General features: G+C 47.9%; 1 protein-coding gene across 1 annotated transcript in view; it reads left to right on the forward strand.

The window, feature by feature from the left end:
* The window catches only part of GFRA2 (GDNF family receptor alpha 2), a 79688-nt gene that overhangs the window by 48395 nt on the left and 7257 nt on the right, over positions 1-24036 (forward strand). Inside the window, exons 5-7 of the mRNA XM_083514319.1 lie at positions 15594-15703; positions 17902-18042; positions 18707-18864. Of these exons, the coding sequence (XP_083370445.1) occupies positions 15594-15703; positions 17902-18042; positions 18707-18864 (409 nt within the window). The remainder of the gene's footprint in view (positions 1-15593; positions 15704-17901; positions 18043-18706; positions 18865-24036) is intronic.

The following is a 24036-nucleotide window of genomic DNA, read 5'->3' on the forward strand; positions in this document are numbered from 1 at the left end:
AGGATGGTCTGAGGGCGGGGGCTTCTTGGTGGCGGCATCCTGTTTGTGGAATTTATTCTCTCTGCAGGTCAGGTTGGCTCCTCCCCACCCCAACTTTATTCAGATGCCAGCAAAGAACATTTATGTTCTGGCAGGCCATTGGGACAGGATGCCTGCAGCACTTCGGATTGTGATAGGCTGCTTAATGGCATTTTTATGGCTGTATTTTTAGACTGTGCTTTCAGGAGTCATTTATTGCTATATTTTATACATTGGTAGCTACTCTGGGCTCTACATGAGGAGCAGCGAGATAAGGAATGAAGGAGAATATGTATGTATATAAATCAGCCCAGAAAAGATGACAGCGGAAGTGGAGGAAAGTGTAAAAGAGAGCAAATCGGGTGGGCTTCTTGGTATTTTCGAATGGGCCATTGTTTTCTGTGATTGGCAGAGGTGACTGTCAGGAGGGTCAGGGCACAAGGGGACCGAACCCGAAGGCTTGGTGGGAAAGGGGAGGGGCATAGATGTATAAAGGGGGAGCATTGCAAGCCCAAGAGGGCAGCAAGGGGAAAGGGAAATTGGGTGGCTGAAGGCATTGGAGAAAAGCACACAGGTCGGAAGTCAAAAAGCATTAGGAGTGGATTCTACAGAAGCCATCATGGCCTCTAAATAATGGACAGATGGTCACTGTGTGCACCTTGACCTGAAGTAGCAGCTCTAGCTGGACTGGGGGCAAAGAAAGTCCTTCTTCACAAAGCACATACTGAACCTGTGGAACTCTTTCCCACAGGAGCTAATGATGGCCACCAATCTAGATGGCTTTTAAAGAGGATTTGGACAAATTCGTGGAGAAGAGGGCCACCAATGGCTACTAGCCAGGATAGCTATAGTGTTCCTCCACAGTCGGAGGCAGCAATGCTTCTGAATACCTGTTGCTGGAAACCGCAGGAGGGGAGAGGGCTCTTGTGCTTGAATCCTGCTTGTGGAGTTCCCAAAGGCATTTGGTTGGCCACTGTGAGAAGCAGGATGCTGGCCATTGGCCAGACCCAGCAGGTGCTCTTCTTATTTTCTCATGAAACATGCAGTGCCAGGTGCAAGAGACCACGTGGAAGGCGTTGCTTGGCTGTTCTTGGGAAAAAGGATGCTCATTCCTTCGGCTTTCGGGTGGCGCTCTAGTCTAAACCACAGAGCCTAGGACTTGCCTTTCAGAAGGTTGGTGGTTCGAATCCCCGCAACTGGGTGAGCTCCCGTTGCTCGGTCCCTGCTCCTGTCAACCTAGCAGTTCAAAAGCACATCAAAGTGCAAGTAGATAAATAATGGCGGGAAGGTAAACCGCGTTTCCGTGCATTGCTCTGGTTCACCAGAAGCAGCTTAGTCCTACTGGCCACCTGACCCGGAAGCTGTACGCTGGCTCCCTTGGCCAGTAAAGCGAGATGAGCGCCGCAACCCCAGAGTCATTCGCAACTGGACCTAATGGTCAGGGGTCCCTTTACCTTTAAGTGATGGGTGCTGTGCTGGTGCTGGAGGAGACTTTTGAGAGTCCCATGGACTGCAAGAAGATCAAACCTCTCCATTCTTAAGGAAATCAGCCCTGAGTGCTCACTGGAAGGACAGATCCTGAAGCTGAGGCTCTAGTACTTTGGCCACCTCATGAAAACAGAAGACTCCCTGGAAAAGACCCTGATGTTGGGAATGATGGAAGGCACAAGGAGAAGGGGACAACAGAGGACGAGATGGTGGGATAGTGTTCTCGAAGCTACCAGCATGAGTTTGACCAAACTGTGGGAGGCAGTGGAAGACAGGAGTGCCTGGCGTGCTCTGGTCCAGGGGGTCACAAAGAGTCAGACACGACTAAACGACTAAACAACAACAAAGTGATGGGACTCCAGTCACAACCAAGAACACCGCACTTACGCACTTACCACCCCAATAACAACCTAGAGACAAGATAAGGTTTCTGTGCTAGGAGGACAGCAGGTAATTAAACCTCCAACCCAGGAGCTAATAGGCAAAAAGATGAGCTGTAATTGGAGAGCCTTTAAAGAGAGTTGTTTTTCCCCCCTCCCCCTTAACTGTTATCTCAAGTGCAGGAGGACATCAGAGGAAAGGAGGCAGGGAGTAGGTTGCCCCTTATAGGACTGGGGTCAAACTGCTAATGCAACCAGGGGGGGCAGAAATGAAGAATGGAAACGTGGCTAGCAGGGGAAAGGCTAACAACACCGCCCCTCCCTTGTACAAATCTTCACTGGGTGTTGTTGTTGTTTTAAAAAAGAGGCAGTAGGTTGGATGGCCACCCGACAAGGATTCTTTATTGGGATTCATGCATTGCGAGGGGTTGGACTAGATGACCTTTGGGGGTACCTTGCCACTCCACAATTCCATGATTCAGCCTCCCAATGACCCGCTTTTCATTAAAGCAGCAGCCAGTAAACCGCCCCCCCATGCATTTGTATGTCACGTGCTGTTTGCCACCCCTTGGGACCTTGGCTGAGAGTGGGAAAAGCCCCCAGCCCCACCCCAGGGTGCCTGGATCCGGCTCCCTATCCCCTTGGAATGGAAAAAGGTGGCTGGAAAAAAGGAGCAGCACCCCCTCCCTCTGCTGGCACCCTCGTTCCCCTCTGTGTGGCTTTTCTTGTCTTCCCCGCAGCTGCGGGGATTTCTGACAGACACTTTGCACCGCGGCGCTGATTGTACCGGACAGGTTTTAGCTTCAGAATATAAAACCTTTTTCAAAACCATAACCTCAGCTAAGGGGAAAGAGGAGGGGAAAGGATGAAAAGAGCTGATTTCAGCAGCTGCAGTTTGCTGTATTTTTTCATCTTGCATCAGCAAATCAGGACCACAAATAATCTGGTCTTAACATGCTTCACTGAGTGCTGCCTCGGAAGAATTTCCCATCTTCTACAAAGGCTGTGTTTCCACCGTCTCCAGAGGCAAGGAGAGACCTTCATTTTTCATTGGGGTTCTTCCTTCAATTCCGACTCTCTTTTCCACACCCTCCAACGGAAAACCTCGAAAGAGGAGAAGATGCTCATTAAATGACCTGACTCTGAGAGCATCCGTGTTCCAAGTGGGACGCTTGCTTATTATTATTATTATTATTTTACCTGGACCCAAAGAGCTTCACACCCTCTGCAGCAATGGGCAAAATGTCATTTGGTAATACAGTACATCTTTGGAAAAAACCAACAACCAGAGCAATTCGGCCTTCTCATTACACTACATAATGAGAAGGGCTTGGAGCAGCTGTTCACAGGTCCAGGTTTTAGCCAGAGAATAGGCAGGGCAGGAGAGGAATCAGAATTGCCTATTAATCTGTGGAAAGGAGGGGTTCAGAAATCCTTCTTAGGGAAAGAGCCATATATTTGTAGTGTTGAGCTCATCATCTGGAGTTCCGTAGCTCAACAGTCACTTCTCTTTGTGGGAGTTAAGCCCAATGTGACTGGCCAGATTTTCTAGCGTGTCTAGCAATGCAATACAATTCTTTCCCTGTTATGTTTTCTCGTGTATAACCAAGGTTGGGGGTTTCATCCAGTCGTAAGGCTTCCCCCGCCTTTACTGCTTGGTAAAATGGTTGTCAGGGATGCGGGTGGCACTGTGGGCTAAACCACAGAGCCTAGGACTTGCTGATCAGAAGGTCGGCGGTTCGAATCCCCATGACGGGGTGAGCTCCCGTTGCTCGGTCCCTGCTCCTGCCAACCTAACAGTTCAAAAGCACACCAAAGTGCAAGTAGATAAATAGGTACCGCTCCGGCGGGAAGGTAAACGGCGTTTCCATGCGCTGCTCTGGTTTGCCAGAAGTGGCATAGTCATGCTGGCAACATGACACGGAAGCTGTACGCTGGCTCCCTTGGCCAATAAAGCGAGATGAGCGCCACAACCCCAGAGTTGGCCACGACTGGACCTAATGATCAGGGGTCCCTTTACCTTTACCTAAATGGTTGGCTGGATCAATAAACCGTGGCAGGTAACACCTGTTCACGTGCCACAGGGATCCATGGTTAATGGCTTACATTGGATGCTTTGCTCTCATGGGAAAACAAAGCTTGAATTTAGGCTTAGCATTATGTTGGTACTGTATGTCATAGAAATGACACACCCACACCCATTTCTCTCATGACAGAATGACATTCAGCTGACTCACCCTTCATACAGGACCACAACCTCCCCTGTAATTATATAAATACTGTCCATGTAGTTAGATGGGGAAATGTCAGCTCTCCTTGGTCCCCATCAGGGAAGAATGGAGGGGAGGGGCTGTGCCGAATGGAAAGTGCTCCACAAGGGGGAGGTGACCCTGAGCCTCCCTCTGATTGGACATGTTCTTATGACATCCATATATACCTCCCCCTGACCTGAGCTTTGTTCTTCAAGGGGGTGGGAACATGTTCATCCCTGCAAGCATATTGTTGTGGGGTTTGGGGGGGCGTGAAGGTCAGTCAGGATGATGCCTAAGTTTAGACCCTCCAATTCTTGGGGGCAGCAAGGGTCAGAATCTAATAAAGGATTCTATTGTTGAAATAGATAAGTTTCTTGATATGACATAGACCTTAGGCTGGCCATTTAAGTGTCCTCATCAGCATCCCAAAAGAGTGAGCCAGGTTGCAAGAGCTACAACTAAGTGATGGGACCCTTCAAAGCTAAGGGATGGGTCACTCCTCACCTAGCTGCTAGGCAGGAGAACAAATAGCCAGAGTAGTTTGTGGGAGCTGAGCTTTTGGACGCAGGCTAGAATCAGGATACACAGAGACCTGCTTGCTCTGTGCTGGAGCCAAAGCTGTGATTAATGGAGAAGAAAGATCTGCTGGGGTACTGATGCTGTGAACCCCTTCATCTTATGCTCAGTATGTCGGTGTAAACAAAACCACATACCCTAAAGATGCAACAGGCTGTACTGACCTTCATTCCAGGGAATCTGAACCCTGGCTAAGCATGCAAGAGCCCTGGAGTCTCTCATCGCTCAGAGACTGGGGCAGCGTGGAACAATACATCTGGGGGAATTGAGGCTCTTCGATTAGCTCTGAAAGTGAAATAAGGCTGGTGACTTTTTCTTAGGGAATCATTGATCTCAGCTGGCTGATATTCAGCTCCAAGGCTTGCTGGGGTCGTGCTTTGATTCGGGAATGTATGAATGGAAAGATAATAAAATGGAAAGCTGCCTCCTTCTCCCCATCCCCAGCTGTGTCGTCCCCCCCAATCGAAGGAGCTTCTGACGATGGTGAAGATGTGAGAGACCGTCTATCTCTCTCTCTATCTCTGAGCCCCAGCCGATTCCGGGGAAAGCCGAAAGAAGCCTTTTCAGTTCTGCGGCTCCCTTTGCTCAAGGCTAACCACCATCTTAACACAATAATAAGTCAATCCTCACTGAATAATTAAACAGAGAACTTTCATAAGTATTGACTTAACGTGACAGCAAGTCTATATCGACTCGGGGCTTGCTTATGTAAACACAATCCTGTGTTCGGCTTAGTTAGCAGTTCAATGGGATAGAACCTTCCTTCAATTAAAATCAAATGATGCATGCCCTTAATTCTTCCCTTCCCTCGCTAGGTAATCATGGCCTCTGAGCACAGGTGAGGGGATGCCACGGGGAGGGGACTCCTCTTCAAGTTGCATTTAACCGCTGTGAATTAAAAAGAAAACACGGGCTCTTAAGTGGAAACAACATCACACTGGCAAATACCGAGGTGGGATTTGAAAAGGAAGTTTTGCTAGTGGAACATAAGCCTTTGAGCACAATCCCCCTGGTAGGTGCATTGAAATGTACCAGAGTGATGGAAGATGCTGTCAGGGACCTCCCATTGACTTCAACAAGTCTCACCATGCAAGGAGATGTTCTCTGGGGCTGGCTGGCTGCTGGTTTCTCTGACCCAGCCCTGGCTGGCCTCCTAAGTGAGGTAGGTAAAGGTAAAGGGACCCCTGACCATTAGGTCCAGTCATGGATGACTCTGGGGTTGCAGCGCTCAGCTCGCTTTATTGGCCAAGGGAGCCGGCGTACAGCTTCCGGGTCATGAGGCCAGCATGACTAAGCCGCTTCTGGTGAACCAGAGCAGCGCACGGAAATGCCGTTTACCTTCCCGCCGGAGCTGTACCTATTTATCTACTTGCACTTTGACGTGCTTTTGAACTGCTAGGTTGGCAGGAGCAGGGACCGAGCAACGGGAGCTCACCCTGTCATGGGGATTCGAACTGCCGACTTTCTGATCGGCAAGTCCTAGGCTCTGTGGTTTAACCCACAGCGCCCTAAGTGAGATAGACACCCACAAATCTCCACCTGCACTCTATGGCCCCACTGTGGTCTGATCCAGCACAGGTGGTCATGTTTTTAAAAGATAAACACATCTACCTGTGCTGGACTAGACCAAGACTGGTTCACAGAGTGCAGCCTGGTTCAGCTTTGTAGTCTTCACCTCTATTAGATTATCACTCCCATCAGCCTGCGGTCCACAACACCCAGAGGGCACCAGGTTGAGGAAGGTGGATCTGGAACCACATACGCTTTGCATTTGCTGCTGCAGGCACACACTTCCAAAAGATGCAGGCGAATCCAAAGTTTCAGGGGACCAGAGGGGAATTAGGCTTCCAGAAGAGAGATGAGCAAAAAGCCAAAGAGCTAAAACTATAGTCTAAGGGCCTTGGATGCAGTTTACTACAAGGATAAACAGACAAAATAGGTACATGTCTTTCAAAGGTCAGGGCACTAAGAGAGACACTGTAGTGAGCAGAGGGCTACACAGATGACATCTCTGAGAAAGGTTACACTTCTTCATGGCCTACATTCCCCAAAGGAAAGTCTTTTTCTTAGCAAGATATAGAACAAGGTGACTAGAAAGGAGCTCTTTTTTGGCAGGAGCTTTTTGGTGGAGGAGGGAAGCAAAAGACCAAAGCAATTGTGCCAGTCTCTCTCTCTCTCTCTCTCTCTCTCTCTCTCTCTCTCTCTCTCTCTCTCTCTCTCTCTCTCTGTTTTGGAGGCTCCCAAAACATCCGTTTGAACAGTTGGCTCAATTACCTTCCTCTGTATAAAATAAGAAACTCACTTAATGTTCCTTGTAGATTTTATAGTTGTTTTTTTATGGGCTGCCATTCTCAATTCTATTTGCCATTTGTGACGGAAAGAAATCCACACGTGTGGTTCGTGGACTTGCATGGGAACAGTCCAGATGATCCCACCTAAAGGTGTGCATTTTAATGCATACATTTTGAGTGTGTGCGTTTTAACACATGCATGCATACATAATTTTATTTGTAAGCCACCTTGAACATGGTTTAAACCAGGCATGGCCAAACTTGGCCCTTCAGATGTTTTGGGGCTACAACTCCCATCATCCCTAGCTAACAGGACCAGTGGTCAGGCATGTTGGGAATTGTAGTCCCAAAAAACATCTGGCGGGCCAAGTTTGGCCATGCCTGGTTTAAACCACGTTCAAGGTGGCTTACAACATGGAAAAGTACATAATTACAACGTAACAAAGTAGTCATAAACAATCAAACATCAAAAAATACACAACCAGTTTGAACAATTCCCACATAAATCACAGTAAGATCTAAAATAAAGATACAAAAATTAATATCAATTGATTAACAACTACAGTGGTACCTCAGGTTAAGAACTTAAGGTGTATCTGAAGAAGTGTGCATGCACACGAAAGCTCATACCAAGAACTAACTTAGTTGGTCTTTAAGGTGCTACTGGAAGGAATTCTTTTATTTTAATTCATTCTGGAGGTCTGTTCTTAACCTGAAGCTGTTCCTAACCTGAAGCACCACTTTAGCTAATGGGGCCTCCTGCGCAATTTCTGTTCTCATCCTGAAGCAAAGTTCTTAACCCAAGGTAATATTTCTGGGTTAGTGGAGTCTGTAACCTGAAGCATCTGTAAGCTGAGGTACCACTGTACACAGAACCTTAAGACCAGGGCTACTCCAAATGTTGGTCTCCACTGAGCCAATACTTCTGGAAGATAGAATCTCTCCAAGTCAACCTGCAGTTTCCTTAGCCCAAATTTGCCAAATGAAAGCCATTCTGTAATTGTCCTCTCCTTCCAGACACCCAGCTCCCCTCAGCCCTTTACTTACGGGGCCTCTGGGGACTCTGCAGATACTTGCAGGCCTTGGAGAAGCATAAGAACTCTTAAGCATAAGGACATAAGGAGAGCCTGCTGGATCCGGCCAATGGCCCATCTAGTCCAGCCTCCTGTTCTCACAGTGGCCAAGCAGATGCCTCTTCTGGGAAACCTGCAATCAGGATTCATGCACAAGAGCCTTCTCCCCTCCTTTAGTTTCCCGCAGTTGAAGCATTGCTGCCTCCAGTTGTGGAGGCAGAGTGTGGCCACCCTGGCTCGTGGCCTGGCTCCATTAATTTTTGTCTAACCTCTCTTAAAGCCATCTAGGTTGGTGACCATCACTGCCTCCTGTGGGAGGGAGTTCCAGGGTTTATTGACATGCTACGTGACGGACTTTTTCATCTGTCCTGAATGTTCTGACACTCGGCTTCATTGGATGCCCACAAGCCATTTACTCCTCCGATTATGGTTAGGTGTTAAGTGGTAAATAGCCAGCACTGTGATCCCCAGTATTACTGATTGATTGATTTCATTAATGGCCCACCTTTTTCTCTGAGGAGCTCAAGGTGGCATACATGGTCCTCTCCATCCTCATTTAATGCACCTGCTGCTTATTTCTCCAGATCTCCTCCCCCTTGACACCTCCGCTCTAGACTTGCTTTTCCATTATTTGATTACAAATACCTAGCTCATTGTTTTTACTGTGCACTTGCACATCTGCATATCAGCGTATGCACAGAGCACTTCAAATCCAGACATGCTTTGAAATCCAGGCCTGGGCTGGTTTTACAAGAGCTGGACCAGTGGTGTAAGGGATAACACATCTGACTGTGGACAAGGAGATTGTAGCTTCAACTCCTGTGTGGCTCCATGGTTGAGAGCCAGTGTTGTGTAGTGGTTGGACTAGGGAGAGACCAGGGTTCCGATGTCCCCATTCAGCCATGAAACTCACTGGGTGGCCTTGGGCCAGTCAGTGCCTCTCAGCCTAGCCTACTTCACAGGGCTGTCTGGGGGATAAAATGTGGAGGGAGAGAAGAAAAGAAGAAGAGTTTGGATCTGATATCCCGCTTTATCACTACCCTAAGGAGTCTCAAAGGGATACGGGTGGTGCTGTGGGTTAAACCACAGAGTTGTGGATCAGAAGGTCAGCGGTTCGAATCCCCGCAACGGGGTGAGTGCCTGTTGCTCGGTCCCTGCTCCTGCCAACCAGCAGTTTGAAAGCACATCAAGTGCAAGTAGATAAATAGGTACCACTCCGGCGGGAAGGTAAACGGCATTTCAATGCGCTGCTCTGGTTCGCCAGAAGCGGCTTAGTCATGCTGGCCACATGACCCGGAAGCTGTATGCCAGCTCCCTCGGCCAATAAAGCGAGATGAGCACCACAACTCCAGAGTCGGTCACGACTGGACCTAATGGTCAGGGGTCCCTTTATCTTTAAGGAGTCTCAAAGCAGCTAACATTCTCCTTTCCCTTCCTCCCCCACAACAAACACTCTGTGAGGTGAGTGGGGCTGAGAGACTTCAGAGAAGTGTGACTAGCCCAAGGTCACCCAGCAGCTGCATGTGGAGGAGTGGAGACGCGAACCCAGTTCACCAGATTACGAGACTACCGATCTTAACCACTACACCACACTGGCTCCATGTGGGCCATCTTCAGCTTCTTGGCAAAGAAGGTGGGACAGAAATGCAATAAATAAATAAAAATAAATGCCATGCGAAGCTCAGGGGGTTCTGCAGCTTAGGCCAGTGCTTGATCATGGCCCTGTCCCATGACAGAGGCCCGGGGATGCAGCCACTTTGAGCGATGTGTGCTCTTTGTTTGCCAAGGAGACATTCTCAGCGAGTCCCGGCCAAGTCAAATGGTTCCAGAAGGAAAGTACATTCATGTAATGAGTTCCTCAAAGAGGAACAACTGGGAGATTTAATTTTGAAATGGAGCCTTTGGAAGGCAGCCTGAGTTTTTCATCTGTTTTCCTTTATACCTTTCTCAAAAGTATGTCAGGAAAGGAACCCAACCAAGTTCTTGGACTCTTCTCCGGGCCTCCTGGCCTCCCTTCAGCATTAATCCCGTTTTCCAGAACCTCAGCCAGGTCCCCCTTCAGCTTTGAAGCCTGGACGGGACCACCTGCCTGCCCCAGGAGTGCTTCAGTGGCAGCTTGGCTTGACTTCTCCATGCCACCACACCCAGGGACTTGGCCCAGGGCTCCCGACCGAGGCACTTGAAAGACGGAAACCTGAGAAGACCTGGAATGGCTCCAGGAAGGTTTATTCCTGGCAGTTAAAATCTCATCCAATAACTGTGAATTCATTGTGCCTAATGGAAAGAGCGACATCTGGCTTGGATATTACGGAAAGATTACCAGCTGGCCTGTCATGTATTGTGCAAAGAATAACATTTGCCTTGGAGGATGCTACAAGCCAGGAGCAGGAGCCGGTGGGGTGTGTGTGTGTGTGTGACAAATTTCTCTCCTTGTTGGCAACGAGCTTGTGATGCTTCCTGGGGCAATTGATGTGACCGACTCTGAACCTGGGATCAGGGACGCAGCAGAACCTGAGCATTGAGATACCCACCTAGGGAATAAATCTGTGAAAATGCAACATGTACTATTTCTCCAGATTTATACCAAAGGGTTGATTGATTGATTGATTGATTGATTCTACCCCACCTTTTCCCTTGACACGGACCTCAAGGCTGCTTATAGATCAAAATAGGTAAAGGTAAAGGTAAAGGTAAAGAAAGGGACCCCTGACTATTAGGTCCAGTCATGACCGACTCTGGGGTTGCGGCGCTCATTTCGCTTTATTGGCTGAGGGAGCCAGCGCACAGCTTCCAGGTCATATGGCCAGCAAGACTAAGCCGCTTCTGGCAAACCAGAGCAGCGCACCGAAACGCCGTTTACCTTCCCGCCGGAGCGGTACCTATTTATCTACTTGCACTTTGATGTGCTTTCAAACTGCTAGGTTGGCAGGAGCAGGGACTGAGCAATGGGAGCTCACCCCGTTGTGGGGATTTGAACCGCCGACCTTCTGATCGGCAAGTCCTAGGCTCTGTGGTTTAACCCACAGCACCACCTGCGTCCCGTGCTTCCTTTAGCCCGTGGTTAAACAAAGAAATAACTATTCATAATTCTACCTGCCTACCTGGACAAAGCAGGTCTCAGGCGAGGAGCAAAATAAGAAGAAGCTTCCTTAGTGTTTAGGTGGCCTTGTCCTATGCAGGTGCTGAACATCTCTCACAAGCGTGATGCCAGAAATCCTTATACCAACTGTATGTGGTAGACTCAAGTTACAGGCTGATATTTACCTCTCAGTGGTTCCCAAGCATTTTATTTCCATAAACTCACCCCTACTGCCCCTACACTCTAAAAAGGGTTATCCGGAATAGTAGTTTTCACAACCCACTAAGAAAGGTAAGCAGTGTTCCCAGTGTCTTGCTGGTGCCCAGTCCGGCCCTGCGAAGGGGCTGCAAATGAAATGTTGTTGTTATTGTTTAGTCATTTAGTTGTGTCCGATTCTTCGTGACCCCATGGACCAGAGCACACCAGGCACTCCTGTCTTCCAATGCCTCCCGCAGTTTGGTCAAACTCATGCTGGTAGCTTCGAGAACACTGTCCAACCACCTCATCCTCTGTCGTCCCCTTCTCCTTGTGTCCTCCATCTTTCCCAACATCAGGGTCTTTTCCAGGGAGTCTTCTCTTCTCGTGAGGTGGCCAAAGCAGTGGAGCCTCAGCTTCAGGATCTGTCCTTCCAGTGAGCGCTCAGGGCTGATTTCCTTCAGAATGGAGAGGTTTGATCTTCTTGCAGTCCATGGGACTCTCAAGAGTCTCCTCCAGCACCATAATTCAAAAGCATCAATTCTTCAGCGATCAGCCTTCTTGATGGTCCAGCTCTCACTTCCATACATCACTACTGGGAAAACCATAGCTTTAACTATACGGACCTTTGTTGTCAAGGTGATGTCTCTGCTTTTTAAATGGCCCCCTTTCTCCTACTGCGGCCACAGCACCTTCCCTGCCCCCACCCTGGAGCCTCCCTCAAAGTGAAGAAGGGTGAAAACCCATCGATTCTATTGCGTCATTACCTGCCCAGAACAAGCCAGCTTTCCAGCAGGAGATGCCTGAAGACACCAGCGCGCCCAGGCTCCAGCGAGAGGCAGAGAGAACATGTCAAACTCAGCTGCGCATGCCAGGATTTTAGCATTGCAAGCCTGCCCTGTATTGCCGCGAAGACGATGAAATGCCTATGAAATGCCAACAGGCTGAATTGCTGGAAGATTTGGGCAGAAGGAGGTGCATCTTCACCAAACCACATAGTTAAACTGGTCACTCCACAATACGTGCCATTACATTTACTGGACACATTAAAAGGGAGCTCAGTGTTATCTGGATTAAATAGGGGTGCAAGTTTCTTTCTTGATGGGATGGAGGAAGAGAGAGCTGTGAGGTCAAAGCCAGTGAAATGAAACACACATAACCTCCCAGAGGCACAGATTAAAAGGCTTCCTCCAGGCAGGTGTGTTGAATTATGAAAGGTTATTTATTGCTTCAAAACCACTAGGTTTTGAACGTAAAGTTCTCCACTTAGGCAGGAATAGTGAGATCCCCAAATAGAGAATGTAGGGAGGGGAGACACCTGGTTTGACAGCAGTACCTGTGAAAAGGATATAGGTGACTGTGTCTAAGTTTCTGAGCACAATTCAAAGTGTTGATGCTGACCTTTAAAGCCCTAAATGGCCTCGGCCCAGTATACGTGAAGGAGCGTCTCCACCCCCATCGTTCAGCCCGGACACTGAGGTCCAGCTCCGAGGGCCTTCTGACGGTTCCCTCACTGCAAGAAGTGAGGTTACAGGGAACCAGGCAGAGGGCCTTTTCGGTAGTGGCACCCACCCTGTGGAATGCCCTCCCAGCAAATGTCAAGGCAATAAGCAACTATCTGACTTTTAGAAGACACCTAAAGGCAGTCCTGTTTAGGGAAGTTTTTAATGTGTGACATTTTAATGTATTTTTAATCTTTGTTGGAAACTGCCCAGAGTGGCTGGGGAGGCCCAGCCAGATGGGCATGGTACAAATAATAAATTATTATTACAGTATTATTATTATTATTATTATTATTATTATTATTATTATTATTATTATTACTATTATTATTATTATTATTATTATGAAGAACTTCCTGATGGTAAGAGCTGTTCTGCAGTGGACTCACTCGCGAGACGGCATCATCTCCTTCGTTGGAGGTTTTTAAAGATAGGTTGGCCGGCCATCTGTCAGGGATTCCTTAGCTGTGATTCCTGCACCGCAGGGGGTTGGGCTAGATGGCCTGTGGGGTCCCCTCCAAACCTTGCAGTTCTATGATTCAGTTCTATGATTCTATGCAGCGAACGAGATGCCACAACGCTGCAAAGCCAATTCAATTTGGCCGCGTGAAGATGTCACTGAGGGTTAACTGAGAGAAAAGACAGCCAGTTGTCAACGAAGGAAGTGCATAATTTCACAAGAAGGACGTGGGGACCAAATGCTAAGAGTGGCTTTTTTTCCTTTTTTTGCACTGCCAGAAAAATTTATGAAAAGCTGTGAGTCATTTCAGCCCCGCTCTAGTTTCTGCGCTTCCCTGGGTGATGGTCTTCACGCCTCCGTGGTCATCTCGGACATAGATCTTCTTGGCAGCTTTCTCTGCCTCCTCTCGCTCACGGTGTGAGGTCCAGGAAGAGCCACAAAAGGGTTGCGAATATGACTTGTGACATGATGACCACCTCCTGCAGCCGTCCAGACCCTTGACTGCCTTTATTCTTTATTCTATTTTATTGATTTGCGGACTACAGCCAAAAGTGCAAACGTAACAAAAAGGGCAAAAAGAGAGAGTCAGAAATGTAAACCGTAAAGCCTGGGAGGACAAAAGTACAAAGATAATAAAATCATAGAGATGGAAAGGGACCCAAAGAGCCATCTAATTTGAACCTTACAAAGCAGGAATCATAGTTAAAGATGCAACATAGCTCCAAAGGCATAGTAAAGTATTAACTCACAAAAATACTCCTTTTTTTAAAAGACAAAAAGATTCATAAAAATTATTCTTCATCTGTGAGTTCCATCATTACTAAGAATAAACTGTGATCATGCTTTTTCTAAAAAAGGTTTTGAAAATCGCCACCTAGTGTCACATTTGTACATTGCGCTTTACAACACATTTTTAATGTTTTATTTGCAGCTGCGTAGATGTGTCCAAAGTTTTGTATATGCTTAAATGAGTCAGACATTTGCTGGTGGCTGAGTGACCATGTGCCTCCATATTTGTATAAGAAATAAAATCATGCCATATGAACGAACTTTCTTAAGGTAAGAGCTGTTCGAAAGTGGAATGGACTCCCTTGGAAGGTGGTGAACTCTCCTTCATTTCAGGTTTTTAATCAGTGGTTGGACATCTGTCAGGGATGCTTATCTCTGATTCCTGCATTGCAGGGAATAGGGCTAGACAATATTTGGGGTCCCCTTCAAATCTGCAATTCTATAATTCTATTATATATAGCAAAAAAAAGGCCAGTCGAACCCTGCCCTTTAGATATTTTGTTTATGAGATACCTTTTCAAGAAGGACCATTTGCAAATCCTTGAATACCAGCAATCCAAATTACAGTGGTGTCTTGGTTCTCAAACGCCTTGGTACTCAAACAACTTGGAACCCAAACACTGCAAACCCGGAAGTAAGTGTTCTGGTTTGCGAACCTTTTTCAGGAGCCAAACGTGCCCCGTTTTGAGTGTTACGCTGAGGTCTGTCTGTTTTTGCTTTTTGTTTTTGCGGCTCTTTTGTTTTTGTGACTGTGTGGAACACGGTTCTGCTACTGACTGATTGATTGTGTGACTGCAGCATGTTGTTTATTGCTTTCATTTTATGGATCAGTGGTCTTGTTAGATCATGGGTAGGCAAACTAAGGCTCGGGGGCTGGATCCGGCCCAATCGCCTTCTAAATCCGGCCTGCGGATGGTCCAGGAATCAGCATGTTTTTACATGAGTAGAATGTGTGCTATTATTTAAAATGCATCTCTGGGTTATTTGTGGGGCCTGCCTGGTGTTTTTACATGAGTAGAATGTGTGCTATTATTTAAAATGCATCTCTGGGTTATTTGTGGGGCATAGGAATTTGTTCATTCCCCCCCCAAAAAAAATACAGTCCGGCCCCCCACAAGGTCTGAGAGACAGTGTACCGGCCGCCTGCTGGATAAGTTTGCTGCATTAGATAGTAAAATTGACCCCTGCATTAGATAGTAAAACTCATGTTAAATGGCTCTTTTAGGGGTTGTTTTTAAAAGTCTGGAACGGATTAATCCATTTTACGCTACTTTCTATGGTTTTGGAACGGACTTCCGGAACGGATTAAGTTTGACAACCAAGGTACCATGGCACTAAGATTAAAGGTCTTCCAGGATTTGGCAATACCATGCTTCCCTTCATCTCCTCTCTCTTCCCTTCACCCTGACTCTCATAAACAACTTGCTACTTCTTGAGCAGGGCAGTATTTAAACTTTCCTTCCCCTTTCCTCCCTTGTCTTTGTCACCAGGTCAAGACTGGCAGATTTCCACACGAATTGCCAAGCCTCTTTCCATTCACTGACCAGCTGCCCTGGGGACAATTACCAGGCTTGTCTTGGTTCCTACGCAGGCCTAATAGGTGAGTAGCATTAATGGGCTCATCCACACTGAAGCCAATGCTGTGTTGAAACTGCTTGTTGTGTCTTGTATTTTTATTTTTGGCAGTGTCCACATGACATCCCTTTTGTGATACATAGATAGCAGTCAAGTACAACATTCCTAGTTTTCCTAGAGTGGTTCAGCCAGTTGGAACTTCCTGTTTCCTCCTGGGCTGGGACAAACTTCCTTTAGCCTGTGACTAGAGGTAGGCATGACCTTACCTGTGCAGGTAACAAAAGCATAGGACATGCAGCCCCCCTTCTTTCTTCTCTTTGCCTTCTCCGTCGCAAGACCAGCAGTTTTTTTAGCTAGAAATGTTCTGTTGGCTTTTAGCAAACAAAGAGACTATCTCCATATGGGATAGTTCCACATGTATATACTCTGTAACTAAGTTTGCCTTCAGGGATCCATCTGTGAACTGAATGTGTGAGTAAACTTCTTTTATATAGTTTACACAAGGTTGTGTCATGTCTATTCTTTTTAAGAGGAATATAAGGGAAATTACCAGGAATCTTATATTGAGAAGCTTAAACAAGCTTGCAACAAGCTAACCGCTGTGTGTTTAAAAGGGGAATGTAAAACTCTGCTAAGTTACAGAACTTGCTAGTGCAAGTTAGGAAGGATATTATTAAACAATATATCCTCTCCTGCCTCCCTGAACATTCCCACACATTCCAAGTCTACAGCTGGATTCCTCATTAAAATAGTGGTTTGTACTCTCCCCACCCCACCCCACCCCCAAAATCAGATTTTACTTAGCCATGTATAATCTGATACAGGAAGACAATCCAATATAGAATTGCATGTTACCCCATTGTGAATTTTGTCACTTGAGGCAAAACAGAAAGGCTTCCATCCACCTCCCTCCTCTGCTCCTACCTGAGGCTATCAAGTCACAGCTTGTGCAGCAGAACAACATTAGGAATGTAGGTTCATGGACCTTTCTTATCCCAATTAGCTGCACACAGCAGCTGACCTCTTTCTGCCCCTCTTGCAATGAAAAGACCATCTGATGGGATGTGATAGCCATCTTCAAATATTTCAAGGCTTGTCGCATGGAAGATGGAGCAAACTTGTTTTCTCCTGCTCTGGAGGGTAGGACACGAACTGATGGATTCAAGTTACAAGAAGGGAGATTTTGACTGATCCTCAGGAAGAACTTTCTGACAGTAGGAGCTGTTTACCAGTGGAATGGATTCCATCAGGAGATGGTGGAATCTTCTTCATTGGGCATTTTAAAGCAAAGCCTGGATGACCATCTGTTGAGGATGCTTTAGTTGAAGTTCCTGCATTGCAGGGGGTTGGACTAGATGACCCTTGGGGTCCCTTCCAGCTCCACGATTCTATGTTAAGTAAGTTTAAGATGCTCTGCTTGCAGATGCAAGGTCTCAGTCATGCATTGTTCCATGCAGGGATAATACCGGCAAAATAGTCTTGGGTAGAAAATACAGCCAGAGTCAGACAAGTGGTCTAAGTGTAGACTTAAGCACATGGCAGAAAGGAGGAGGAAACAGTCCTTGTTTCCTCTTTGGAGAGGAGGAGCATGACTTAACTGAGTCTATCTAGCAATACAATATAGTCCTTAACCCCTTCATGTACTAACTAGGAGTCGTGCGTAGTTCTGTTTGACTGCAGTCTCCCACAATATCATGGGGCAGCCCAGAGCTGGGTCTGTGAGATACACAATGATGCTTAAATTGCTTAAATTGAACCCTGGGGGTCCAGTACCTGATGTGTGCTAGACAAATGGAGCAGGGTTTTGAGAAAGGAATTACAAAGACGGTGGCATTTGCCCATCCCTCTGTGTGTAGGGGGGACACGGGTGGTGCTGTGCGTTAAACCACTGAGCCTAGGGCTTGCCGATCAGAAAGTCAGCGGTTCAAATCCCTGCAATGGGGTGAGCTCCCGTTGCTCGGTCCCTGCTCCTGCCAACCTAGCATTTCGAAAGCACGTCAAAGTGCAAGCAGATAAATAGGTACCATTCTGACGGGAATGCATTTCCGTGTGCTGCTCTGGTTCACCAGAAGTGGCTTAGTCATTCTGGCCACATGACCCTGAAGCTGTACGTCAGCTCCCTCGGCCAATAAAGCAAGATGAGCGCCGCAATCCCAGAGTCAGCCACGACTGGACCTAATGGTCAGGGGTCCCTTAACCTTTACCCTCTCCCTTCTTGGACAGGGTTAGACATGACACCCAACTATGTCGACTCCAGCACTGCCAACCTCGTTGTGTCCCCGTCGTGCTCCTGCCGGGGCAGTGGCAACATGGAGGAAGAGTGTGAGAAGTTCCTGAAGGACTTCATGGAAAACCCCTGCCTGCGTAAGTCATTCTATGGTCCCCAGAGTAGAAGTTGGCCAGAGGGAGGTTAGGGCTGTTCTCAAACACCGTGAAGCCTCGTGTGTGTGTGTGTGCGTGAGAGAGAGAGAGAGAGAGAGAGAGAGAGAGAGAGAGCGCACCACATGTAATGGTGGAGAGGGCTATTGATGGCTACTAACCATAATGTGATCAGGCCAATGGCCCATCGAGTCCACCTTGAGAGCAGGATGCTGGACCTGATGGGCCACTGGCCTGATCACGTTATGGTTAGTAGTCATCAATAGCCCTCTCCACCATTACATACCAAGTGCCACTTTCGAGAAACTCGCAAGCAGGATCTGAGCACAAGAGTTTCCAGCAACTGGAATTCAGAAGCCTTGCAGCTTCCAACTGTGGAGGCAGAGCTTAGCCTTCATGCCTGGCTAGTAGCCCTCACTAGCCCCCTCCTCCATGAATTTGCCATTCAGTTGGTTGCCATTACCGTCTCCTGTGGTTACAGTCATTATATCGGATTCATGTGGGGCTGCAGAGCACTTTCAGGAAGCAATGGGCAGGTCAGAGAGGGGTGGGTCCCTAACCGGGAAGCCTGATAGGAAAGGGCATGGAGGTGATGTCGAGGAGGAGCTTTCGTTGTTCCTTCAGTAAAGCTGTCTGTTTCCCTCTCCAGGAAATGCCATCCAGGCTTTTGGCAACGGCACGGACCGGCCTCTCCCGCCGATTCAACACATCACCTTGCCGCCCAAGATGGAGACATCAACATACGACGCCAATGACAGCAACACCATCTATGACACAGGTGTGACCACCACTTCGGCCTCCATCCAGGTAAGTCCTATGAGAAGGCATCCCTGTATCCCTTCATGGCGACTCAAGAGCACTGGTTTGCTTAGCAGGTGTGCTGGTCCTGTGGGTAACCTGAGAGGCGAGGTCCAAGTCCGGTCCGAGGTCAAAGGTGCACGTGGAGGCAGTCCATAGTAGCTGAAGCTGGGTGCAGGGCAGGGAGTCGGGTGAAGTCAGGAACAGGCTTGCAAGCAGGGAGCCAGGGCGGGTCAGGAGCTCTGGCAGGAAAGCAGGACAGGGTTCAGGCAGGAACTAGCAACCAACTATGTTGCTCCCACAACTTGGGACTGGGGCTGGCCGGCTTTTATCTGCCCTGAGTCATAGGGCGGCCCCGATCCTCTGGTGACTCGTCTCTCCTGGCCTGGAGGCGAGCACTCCTCCTGCGGGAACTTAGTTCCCTCCGCCTCTCTGCCCTGAGCCTCTGCAGCTCAGGAGAGGCTGGAGGGTTACCGGACCCAGAGGCAACCTCAGCTTCCTCTGGCGGGGCTGAGAGTGGAGCATCTGCAGGCAATGGGTCCTCCATCACCTCAGGAGCCAGAGCAAACTTAGCTGATGCCTGCACCTGAGGACCCAGCACAGGTGAGGACCCTTCAGGCTCATGCCCCAGCCCCGGCTCAGCTGGTCCTGGAGGCGGAGAATCCTGTGCAGGCTGGGATCCCTCAGGTTCAGCATCCGAGTCCGAATCCCAGGCCATCACAGCAAGTCACAGTGTGGAGTCTGAAAGGCCCAGCCTTCCTTCCTTAGAGGATGGGGCATAGGCCAGTCCCACCAACTCCACTTTCCATTCATGTTCTTGTTGCTTGTGTAAGTTTTAGCTCCAAAGAGCAGCTGATGAGTGGGGTCAGCTCACAGAGGGTGACGGGGGGACACAGGGAGGCAGAGCAGACACACTGATGGTCAGTCTGCCTCCAATGAGGGGTCATTTGAGCAGCTGAAGGACTTGGAGATATTTAACCTGGAGAAGAGAAGACTGAGAGATGAGATGACAGCCACCTTCAAATATCTAAAGGGCTGCCACATGGAGCAAGCTTGTTTTCTCCTGCTCAAGAGCCTAGGAGCCAAACCAATGGATTCAAATGACAAGAGGTTCTAACTAAACATTAGGAAGAGTTTTCTGAGGGTAAGAGCTGTTCAACTGTAGAACTGACGCCATCAGAAAGTAGTGGATTCTCCTTCAATGGAGGTTTTGTTTTTGTTAAAAAATGATCTTCATTGGGGGGCAGGTTAAGTTGAGGTTGGATGGCCATCTGTCATGGATGCTTTAGTTGAGATTCCTGCATTGCTGGGAGCTGGACTTGATGACCTTTGGGTCCCCTCCAACTCTACAAGTTTATAATTACCATATATACTCGAGTATAAGCCGACTTTTTCAAGACATTTTTTTATGCTGAAAAAGCCCCCCTTGGCTTATACTCAAGTGAGGCAGGTACGAGCAGCCCCAAAGGGCTGATTTTGGGCTGCTCGTTCCTCCTCCGCCACTGCCGCCACCACCAGGTTTGTGGTGTGGTGAACCGGCTTATACTCAAGTCAATAAGTTTTCCCAGTTTTTTGCGCTAAAATTAAGTGCCTCGGCTTATATTTAGGTTGGCTTATACTTAAGTATCTTGGGAGAAAAGCAATGACAAGCCTAGACAGCATCTTAAAAAGCAGAGACATGACCTTGCCAACAAAGGTCCGTATAGTTAAAGCCATGGTTTCCCAGTAGTGATGTATGGAAGTGAGAGCTGGATCATAAAGAAGGCTGATCGCCGAAGAATTGATGCTTTTGAATTATGGTGCTGGAGGAGACTCTTGAGAGTCCCATGGACCGCAAGAAGATCAAACCTCTCCATTCTTCAGGAAATCAGCCCTGAGTGCTCATTGGAAGGACAGGTCCTGAAGCTGAGGCTCCAATACTTTGGCCACCTCATGAGAAGAGAAGACTCCCTGGAAAAGACCCTGATGTTGGGAAAGATGGAGGGCACAAGGAGAAGGGGACGACAGAGGACGAGATGGTTGGACAGTGTTCTCGAAGCTACGAACATGAGTTTGACCAAACTGCGGGAGGCAGTGGAAGACAGGAGTACTTGGCGTGCTCTGGTCCAGGGGGTCACGAAGAGTTGGACACGACTAAATGACTAAACAACAACATACTCAAGTCTATACAGTATATGACCTGGGAAGGTGATGGACTCTCCTTCATTGGAGGTTTCTAAACAGAGACTGGGTGGGAATCGGTCAGAGTGTCTTTACCTCTGATTTCTGCCTTGCAAAGGGCTAGACTACATGGCCCTTGAGCTCCCTTCCTACATGACAGTTCTGATTCTGTGATTTAAGCCACGCTTGGACAAGACTCGAGGGAGCAGCAGGAGCACATGACCATTTCAGTGAGCCCCTCACCACGGGGCGCATTCCCATGTGCGTGGAGACACAATGCCTGCTTGCACCCCCCAGCCCACCTGCGAGACAACTCTCTGCTGAAGCCCTTCCTCCTCTCCCGGGGGTCTTGTTGGCCATTTGGATCCCCTCCTCAGCTCGGCGAGCAGATGCAAAAGGCAGCAATGTCACCCTTGGGCAGCCTCTAATTAGATCCGGCATGCCTGAGAAATTACATCTTATGCTTCTCGTTACCGCCGCATGAGACAATCAGCGGCTCAATTTCATGCTAGAGTTGCATCGCATCAGAGGCCCGGTGCTCTGTTCGCGGGCACCTCTACTCGCGACAGAACCTCTCCCCCCCCCCCACCCACGGCAAGAGGGGGATAGGACAGAACGTTTTCCTCTCCATTAGCACATCCTCGGCCCCATTGACTGATTCACTGCCTGCCCTGGAACAAGGGACATTCATTAGCCAAGCCTGGGGTCAAACCTGGACAACCTTTGTTACATTTTGCACAGGCAAAAAAAAAAAAAGTCTTTTGATGCTGTAGTTGACAAGGACCAGCTCCAAACTGTACAACCCCCTCCCCCCCACAAAAAAAGACCTAAAGTGCCCTATTCCAGAATTTGTCTGGAGGTTTAGACTTGGTGGCTCAGTCAGTAGAGCATGAGACTCTTAATCTCAGGGATAACAATTCTAAGGTTCTAGGGCATATACCCCATAATATGCACTCAGTGCTGGATGCAGGTGCCCTTTTTGGGGTGGCTTAGTGAAATATCCTCAGAGCCGAGAGTGGATTTCATGTTCTTTATTCAGCTCATAGTGGTGAGGAGGAATGGAAGTTCCCCCAGAAAGTCTGCTTTATATACATTATTTACATAATGGGCCCTACGTGATTGGCTAATTCCGGGATTCTCCTGTAGGCCAATCAGGTTGTGGATTCACTTCCACCTGGAGCTGGATTGGGTGGCTCCTGTGGACCAATCAGACTGCTGAATTCTGGATCATATTGTTCTAGGACCAATCAGACTGCTGCATTTTGGATCCTATTCAACTCAGTACACAACACTTAGAAGCCTTTGTACACCAATATAGATATCCTCTGTTTATCAGTATATCAGCGCACCAGTTTCCATCCCTTCTCTTCCAAAAACTGTGAATATTTATTTCAAAAAAATTATGCACTGCCTAATTGTTAAAAGAAAATAAAAAAACCACACACCTCAAAATGGTGTACAAAAAAAGATAAAGCAAAAAAATTATCACTAAGAAAAATTACAAGAATAATTGAAAATTTCAAATGCTACTGGGTCAAGTTCAAGGTGTTCGATTAGTATCCAAAGCCCTTAATAACTTGGGACCAGTCTACCTGCGAGGTCACCTTGCCCATATGCACCCACTTGGCTGCTTCTGTCGGTGGAAATGCCATCATTACAGGTGTCGCATAAGATTAGAATCAGAATTGTAGCGTTAGAGGGGACCATGAGAGCAATCTAGTCCAACCCTCTGCAATTCAGGAATCGAACTCGCTCTTTGAGTGTGGCATCTTTTCGGCAGACTGCTTTGAGATTTTTGTTTTATTTTATTTTTACAAACCAGCGGTGTATAAACATTAGGAGACAAACAATATGCTAAATAAGCAAATCAATAATATTAAGCATGGGGGCCCTTCATCAGCTAGATGATTTGCTCATAGTCTTTTTATTCTATCCTAATACCAGCTTCCCACTCCCAAGATACAGGCAGACTTGGGTAATCTTTTGTAATATGGCGCCCTTGCAAGGCCAAAATTTGACACCCCCAAATGGACCTTCTCAGTGATGGATCTTCTCAATTTTGCACCCCTTCGGCTTGGCACGCCGTGTAGCAGAACCGCTGTCCAAGATCTAGACATTCATGAAGAAGCAGCAATGTTGGTGCAATGAAATCTCTTCTCTTATTCTCTTCTCTCCTCCCTCATTAAAAAAAGGAAAGGGCGGGAGCCTCCCAGGGAGCTAAATGTGGGGGCCCTTCTTTTTCCCTCTCCAAATCTCTTCTGGCAGTCGGAGTGTCAAGAAATGCATGTAAAGAGGCGAAATATTTAAGCAAACAGATAGTATCCAAGCCTCCCGCCTCTCCAGCTGAGTAATTGCCAGCTTGTGATGAGCATGAGAATTTGTCCATTGCCCTTGGGCCGCTGCTTCACAAGGACATCAAGCCCCGGAGTTCAGCGCGCATGGATCCAGGGGGGCCAGGCATGGGTGTCACAGGGTGGCCCCTGTGAGGGTGAGGGGGCAAGCTGAGCCTGCAGGCAGGGCACCCATGGAAGAGCACCATTGCAGACCTTTGAGAAAGGAATGGTCTTTGGGAATCCAGATGTGTTAGATGTGGGAATGTTGTGAGGATACATTGATTACAGTCATACCTCGGGTTACAGACGCTTCAGGTTGCGCAATTTCGGGTTGCGCACCACGCAGAACCCACAAGTAGCGGAACGGGTTACTTATGGGTTTGGGTGCTTGCACATGCACAGATGCGCTAAATCACGCTTTGTGTGTGTGCATAAGTGCCGAATCGCGATCCGCCCATGCGCAGATGCGGTGCTGCAGGTTGCAAACATTGCGGGTTGCGAACATGCTTCCCGCACGGATCATGTTTGCAACCCGAGTGTCTACTGTAAATATTATCCTTCCTAACTCATGCTAGTGAGTTTATTCATACAGCAGAGTACATCCCCCCTTTTACACAGCAGGAGACTAGTTGCAGATCCGTTAGAGTCTCATAAGTTCTATTATTCCTGGTTAAGATCCCTTTGAATC

The sequence above is a fragment of the Podarcis liolepis genome, assembly GCF_965112155.1.
Source record: "Podarcis liolepis genome assembly, chromosome: 7".
Taxonomy (NCBI): domain Eukaryota; kingdom Metazoa; phylum Chordata; class Lepidosauria; order Squamata; family Lacertidae; genus Podarcis; species Podarcis liolepis.